This window comes from Protomyctophum parallelum (genome assembly GCF_964188405.1).
Source record: "Protomyctophum parallelum genome assembly, chromosome: 7".
Lineage (NCBI taxonomy): Eukaryota > Metazoa > Chordata > Actinopteri > Myctophiformes > Myctophidae > Protomyctophum > Protomyctophum parallelum.
The window spans coordinates 51,473,732-51,481,231 of record NC_139705.1 but is presented as its reverse complement, the minus strand read 5'-3'; the positions used below and the strand labels follow the sequence as shown (position 1 = coordinate 51,481,231).

At 50.6% G+C, this 7,500-nt stretch overlaps 1 protein-coding gene across 1 annotated transcript in view; it reads left to right on the top strand.

Moving 5' to 3' along the window:
- The window catches only part of LOC310862160 (phosphatidylinositol 4,5-bisphosphate 3-kinase catalytic subunit gamma isoform), a gene marked incomplete at both ends in the record, with an annotated part of 25,243 nt that overhangs the window by 3 nt on the left and 17,740 nt on the right, over window positions 1–7,500 (top strand). The window contains 4 exons of the mRNA XM_083769894.1: window positions 1–21; window positions 340–1,511; window positions 3,766–4,074; window positions 5,557–5,857. The exon at window positions 1–21 is cut by the window's left edge and continues 3 nt beyond it. Of these exons, the coding sequence (XP_083626020.1) occupies window positions 1–21; window positions 340–1,511; window positions 3,766–4,074; window positions 5,557–5,857 (1,803 nt within the window). The remainder of the gene's footprint in view (window positions 22–339; window positions 1,512–3,765; window positions 4,075–5,556; window positions 5,858–7,500) is intronic.

Genomic DNA, 7,500 nt, shown 5'->3' with positions numbered 1-7,500 from the left:
GAGCTCACGAAGTCTCGTGAGGTCTGGCGATACACAAGACTTACGGCTGGAACACAGCAACTGGGTTACTATGGAGTAAAGTGTGACTTTACACATACTGTTGACATTATGAAGAGAGGATTTATACAAAAAAAGATTTTAGAGCGATGGAAATAAGCGAATTAGCACTAAAACCCAGTGCCCCATTGAGGGCTCATGGTGGGGTAGGGGAAATAGCCAATAATGCGTTTTTTGCACAAAATAACACCTAGACCACTTTGGTGCAACGAGAGGTAAGAAAGCCTTTTAAGTAAAACATTGGAGTACTTTTTCACTGCTGATCATTTCTTTGGTCTGCAGGCACAGAAGCAGAACTGGATTCCTGACCCACAGGGGCTGCTGGACCCTGAAGAGTACATCCTGCTCTACGCCAGGGCTCAGGACTGGTACGAGGTCTACGACGACTATCAGATCCTAAGGACGTTAGACATTCCATGGTCGCGCGACGCCACCGGACGCACGACGGCGAGGATGGTGGTCACGCGGCCGTCCGAGGTGGACTCGAAGGAGAGGCGGGAGCAGCAGAAAGGGCTGGTGCAGCTGATTGGCCACGACCTCGACAGCGAGGCCCCCGACAGGCTGGGGGAGCTCACGTTCACGCGCAGAAAACTGGCGTCGCCCAGGCGACGGGAGCTGAAGGGCCGAGACGAAACGGCCTACGCCACAGAGCCCTGGACCACGGCGTTCCCCGTCCCCAACCACCTGCAGGCTCACCTGAGCAGAAAGCTCCCCGTCACGCTCCACCACTTGAACCGCATCAGCTTCACCGTGAAGGTGGACCTCACGGCGACGCCCGACATCCTTCTCAAGGTCTTCCGACAGGTGATGGCCGACCAGGGCTTCGACTCGTGCGGTCCGCTGGACGGCCTGGTTCTGAAGGTCTCGGGGAGGGAGGAGTTCTTGACGGGCGACTTCTCCCTCAGCGACTTCCTCTGGGTTCGACAGTGTCTGAGGTCCGAACAGGGGCTCCACCTGTACGTGGTCCCCGTGGCGCAGGTCGTCGACGAGGCTCCCGCGCTCGTTGACTGGCCACTCGTGGACAGCTTCACGGGCCGGTCCAGCTCCCACGAGGACCTCCGCCTGGACGGGAAGGACCCGGAGGACGTCTTCATGATCTCCCTGTGGGACTGCCACAGGAGCTTCAGGGTCAAACTCCTGGGCTTCGACGTCCCGACGCTCCCCGACAAAGCCCCTCAGTCCGCGTACGTGGAAGTCACCGTACTCCTCGGCAACAAGGTTCTCTCCACGGTGGTGTCCTCTCCGAAGGCCTTCGCCGACGAGGTGCTGTGGAACGAGTGGCTGGAGTTCGACATGCTGCTCAGGGACCTGCCGCGCGGAGCCAAGCTGGGCCTCACCGTCAACACCAACGACGGCAACGCCGGTGGTGCCAATACCAAGACGGCACCGGACGGCCAGCAGAAAGGGAAGGGGAAGGTGTTGTACTTTGTCAACCTTCTGCTCATTGACCACAGGTCAGTTTGCATCCAATGTCCTCTACAAACTGACCTAAGGTCAGTTTGCATCCAATGTCCGCATGCATGGCCTCGTATTTATTCAATCAGTCATTCTCTGATACATGTGCACGACGCAATTGATACTGAAACATGGTGCTTCAAAATGACACTTCATTAATGAAGTGTCATTTTCAAGTTTCAAAAAAGTTTCAATTTGGTTGTTAAAACTGTTGCATGTGGTTCTACATGTAGAAAGAGTTAAGGACAGATGTTTTGTCTGTTCAAGGTTCAATGTTGTGCTTCATTGTCACATCTCTGTGTACAGGACTACAGGTACATAAGAGTAAAACTCTGTGTACAGGACTACATGTACATAAGAGTAAAACTCTGTGTACAGGACTACAGGTACATAAGAGTAAAACTCTGTGTACAGGACTACAGGTACATAAGAGTAAAGCTCTGTGTACAGGACTACAGGTACATAAGAGTAAAGCTCTGTGTACAGGACTACAGGTACATAAGAGTAAAACTCTGTGTACAGGACTACAGGTACATAAGAGTAAAACTCTGTGTACAGGACTACAGGTACATAAGAGTAAAACTCTGTTTACAGGACTACAGGTACATAAGAGTAAAACTCTGTGTACAGGACTACAGGTACATAAGAGTAAAGCTCTGTGTACAGGACTACAGGTACATAAGAGTAAAACTCTGTGTACAGGACTACAGGTACATAAGAGTAAAACTCTGTGTACAGGACTACAGGTACATAAGAGTAAAACTCTGTGTACAGGACTACAGGTACATAAGAGTAAAACTCTGTGTACAGGACTACAGGTACATAAGAGTAAAACTTGTTTTAGTTTGCCTTCCTTCAGACAATGCAGCAGCAAATATATATTATAACAGCAAACGGCAAAACACAGCAAGGATATAATATAGAGTGAAAAAAAGACAAAGAGTAGAAAAGAGTATCATATGTACATGTGCAAGTATTATTATGTTCCATAAATATACAACAACAATAGTTTATAGAGGTGCAATTTGAGCTTAACAGTGCAGGACGGGGGCAAAGGTGTGTGTGTGTGTGTGTGTGTGTGTGTGTGTGTGTGTGTGTGTGTGTGGGGGGGGGGGGGGAGGGGGGGGGCTAGCGTTTTCCTTGTTCGTTCATGTATCTGGTTTTTCGGGGAAAGAAGCTTTTTTGCAGTAAACTTCCAGTGTCTTTGAGACGGCAAACCTGTTTGTCAAACAGACTGCGGTTGGGTCCTACAGAAAGAAATGTCAACTTACACACAAACAGCATTTACTCAACTCACTCCGGCAGGTTACAATACCTGAATATCTGACCACGACGTTCCATTACTGAATGCTCTTTTGGGTTCTTTTTGACATTTCCTGATACATCACAACAGCTATCCTTTAATAAATTGTTAGAGTGTAGCCACAGTTTAGTAACAAGACTATTTCTGTCCGTGCTAAACCCCTTATCTTTAAACTGCTTTGCCCCTTTATTTTCTTTTTTTTTTTTTTTTACTATTTTGAAAAACATCTACAAGCTCACAACATGTCAATGTACTGTAGATCAGCTATAGTAACTAGCGGATCTATTTTGAAAAACATTTTTGAATAGTTCAACTATAGCTGCTAGTTAATAATACAAAGTCTATTCAAAAATGTTTTTCAAAATTGTAAGAAAGGGCAAAGTATAGTTTAGAGATAAGGGGTTTAGCATGGACGAAAACAGAGCCCTTAAACTACAATATGCGTTTACTTCGTACATTGTATGAAACAGTGTTGTTTTCGTCGACTAAAACTAAGACCAAAAATGTTCGACTACCTTTTTTCTACCTGACGACAACTAAATGGAAACAAAATGAAAACTAAGTCATGATGACTAAAACTATGACTAAATATAGGCCTACTGACAATTTCGTCAACAAATAAAAACTAGGCAAAAATGTTAGGAAGGGACTAGTGGACAAGAGATCCAGTATAAGTCATCTTACACTTGGTTGCATGCTAAAAATAGCTGATCTACAAGCTGCGACGTGTTGCGAGCTTGTAGATCGGCAATTTTAAGCAAGTGAAAAATAGTCATTAAGACAGCATGAAGGCCCACCAAAATACATTTTAGTCGACTAAATCAACTGTAGATTTAGTCGACTAAAACTAGACTAACACTAAGACATTCCAGGGGACTAAAATGTGACTAAAAGTAAATGAAAACTATTCAAAAGACTATGACAAAAAAATCTAATATTTCCACCTCCAGGTCTCTCCTCAGCCAGGGGCGTCACACCCTCCACATGTGGCCCTACCCAGAGCTGGAGGTGAAGGAGGCCTTCACCTACCCGGCAGACAAGTTGTCTTCGGCCACCAACCCCGACGTGAGCGACTCCATGGCCGTCACCATCGTCCTCGACCGCTACAGCTTCCCCGTGGTCCTCCCCTGCAGCCTCACCACGACATCCTCCTCCTCCTCCTCCTCCCCCCCGCCGCCTCCGCCGAGCCCAGAGGAGCGCGTCTCCTCCTCCTCCGAAGCCTCCTCCTCCTCCTCCTCCAATGACCTGACGGCACCACCGTCTGCTACCGCGTCCTCGCCGGCCTCTCGTATCTCTCAGAGTTCGGCGAGGATCAGGATCGTGGTCACGCAGCCGTCCGTCGAGGTGCAGGACTCCAAGGAGAGGCGGGAGCTGCGGAAAGGTCTGGTGCAGCTGACTGGCCACGGCCTTGACGGCGAGGCCCCCGTTGAGGCCCCCGCCAGAAAACTGGCGTCGTCGAGGCAACGGGACTGGCGACGGGAGCCGAAGGGCCGAGACGAAAAGGCCTACGCCACGGAGCCCTGGACCACGGCATTCCCCGTCCCCGACGACCTGCAGGCTCACCTGAGCAGAAAGCTCCCCGTCACGCTCCACCACTTGAACCGCATCAGCTTCACCGTGAAGGTGGACCTCACGGCGACGCCCGACATCCTTCTCAAGGTCTTCCGACAGGTGATGGCCTTCCAGGGCTTCGACTGTGATCCGCTGGACGGCCTGGTTCTGAAGGTCTCGGGGAGGGAGGAGTTCTTAACGGGCGACTTCTCCCTCGGCGACTTCCTCTGGGTTCGACAGTGTCTGAAGTCCGACCAGGGGCTCCACCTGTACGTGGTCCCCGTGGCGCAGCTCGTCGACAAGGCTCCTGCGGCGCTCGTGGACTGGCCACTCGTCGACAGCTTCGCGGGCCGTTCCGGCTCCCACGAGGACCTCCGCCTGGAAGGGAAGGACCTGGAGGACGTCTTCATGATCTCCCTGTGGGACTGCCCGGAGGAGCGAGTCTCCTCCTCCGAAGCCTCCTCCTCCTCCGAAGCCTCCTCCTCCTCCAATGATCTGGCGGCGCCGTCTGCTACCGCGTCCTCGCCGGCCTCTCGTATCTCTCCGAGTTCGCCGGATACTGTCCGCTTTTCTGACGCGACCGAGCGTGTGCGTAGTCCGAACTCCCCCGCCGGGCTTTTCCCTGCACCACCTGGCACCAGTCCCCCTCTTTCCCCTACAACACCTGGCACCTTTCCCCCTCCTCCCCCTACACCACCTGGCACCAGTCCCCCTCCTCCCCCTGCACCACTTGGCACCAGTCCCCCTCCTCCCCCTACACCACCTGGCACCTTTCCCCCTCCTCCCCCTACACCACCTGGCACCAGTCCCCCTCTTTTACCTCCCCCGACCTTCCATTACTCCACGCAGGCGTCTCCCTCCTCGCTCTCTGACGTCAGCACGTCACCTCCCCCCCCGAGGCTGCCTCCTAAAAGGCGGTCGGATGTCCCCTCCAACTCCACCACCACCACCACCACCACGAGCAAGCTTGATTCCTCCTCCACCTCCTCTGAGGATTTCCACCTCGTTTCTTCATCACCAAATTGGCCCCCCCTTGCCGGTACCACTGCTGCTGCTGCTCTCGCCGGCGCAAATCCCCCTGAATCCACCACCACCGCCGCCCTGCTAGCCCCACCACGGCCTCATGAGTCCTCCACATCCTCCCATCATCATCATCGCCGCCTCTCGGCCGATCCCACTCGGACCTCCAGGTCCCCCTCGCCGGCCGCCACGGACAGGTCTCGCCTCCGGAGGTTCCGGGAGGAGAGCTTCCTCTACGCCTCCAACCTGCCCCAGTACCTGCGCAGCGTGGACTGGCTGAACCGCAGCGCGGTGGAGGACGTCCACTGGCTCCTGGGCCACTGGGAGCGGCCCGGAGAGCTGGAGCTGTCCGTGGCGCTGGAGCTGCTGGGGGTGGACTTCATGGACGAGCGGGTCAGGAGGCTGGCGGTCCGGAGGCTGGAGGTCCTGACCAACGACGACGTGCTGAAGTATCTGCTGCAGCTGGTGCAGGTATATACCGGTAGTTTCCTTTATAGTAGTTCGTCCGCAAAGCATGTGCGAAAAAGTCCGCAAAGCATGTGTCCGCAAAGCATGTGTCCACAAAGCATGTGTCCGCAAAGCATGTGTCCGCAAAGCATGTGTCCGCAAAGCATGTGTCCGCAAAGCATGTGTCCGCAAAGCATGCGTCCGCAAAGCATGCGTCCGCAAAGCATGCGTCCGCAAAGCATGTGTCCGCAAAGCATGCGTCGCAAAGCATGTGTCCGCAAAGCATGCGTCGCAAAGCATGCGTCGCAAAGCATGTGTCCGCAAAGCATGCGTCGCAAAGCATGTGTCCGCAAAGCATGCGTCGCAAAGCATGCGTCGCAAAGCATGTGTCCGCAAAGCATGCGTCGCAAAGCATGTGTCCGCAAAGCATGCGTCGCAAAGCATGTGTCCGCAAAGCATGTGTCCGCAAAGCATGTGTCCGCAAAGCATGTGTCCGCAAAGCATGTGTCCGCAAAGCATGCGTCGCAAAGCATGTGTCCGCAAAGCATGTGTCCGCAAAGCATGTGTCCGCAAAGCATGCGTCGTAAAGCATGTGTCCGCAAAGCATGTGCGAACTGTTGAGTAGTGTTGATTTTTCGTCGACTAAAACTAAGACGAAAAATGTCCGTCGACTACCTCTTTCCACCGAGGAAAACTAAATAGAAACTAAATGAAAACTAAACTATGATGACTAAAACTAAGACTAAATATATACTGACAATTTCGTCAACAAATACAAACTAGACTAAAATGTTAGGAAGGGACTAGTGGACAAGAGATCCAGTATAAGTCATTTTACACTTGGTTTGTATGCTGAAAATAGCAGATCTACAAGCTTGTAGATCGGTTATTTTCAGCAAGTGTAAAAACACTCATTATGACGGCATCAAGACCCGCCAAAATACATTTTAGTCGACTAAATCAACTGTAGATTTAGTCGACTAAAATCTTATGACATTTAGTCGACTAAAACTAGACTAACACTAAGACATTACAGGTGACTAAAATGTGACTAAAACTAAATGAAGTTTCAGTCCAAAGACTATGACTAAACTAAAATAGAAATTTGCTGCCAAAAACAACACTGGTGCAGGTATACACCGGTAGTTTCCTTTATAGTAGTTCGTCCGCAAAGCATGTGCGAACTGGTGAGCAGTGTTGATTTCGTCGACTAAAACTAAGACGAGAAATGTCCGTCGACTACCTCTGTCCACCGAGGAAAACTAAATGGAAACTAAATGAGAACTAAACTACGGTGACTAAAACTAAGACTAAATATATACTGACAATTTCGTCAACAAATACAAACTAGACTAAAATGTTAGGAAGGGACTAGTGGACAAGAGATCCAGTATAAGTCATTTTACACTATGCTGAAATAGCTGATCTACAAGCTTGTAGATCGATCATTTTTCAGCAAGTGTAGAAACAGTCATTACGACGGCATCAAGGCCCGCCAAAATCCATTTTAGTCGACTAAATCAACTGTAGATTTAGTCGACTAAAAACATATGGTATTTAGTCGACTAAAACTAGACTAACACTAAGACATTCCAGGTGACTTAAATGTGACTAAATTAACTAAATGATAAACTAAATGAAAACGATATTCAAGAGACTATGACTAA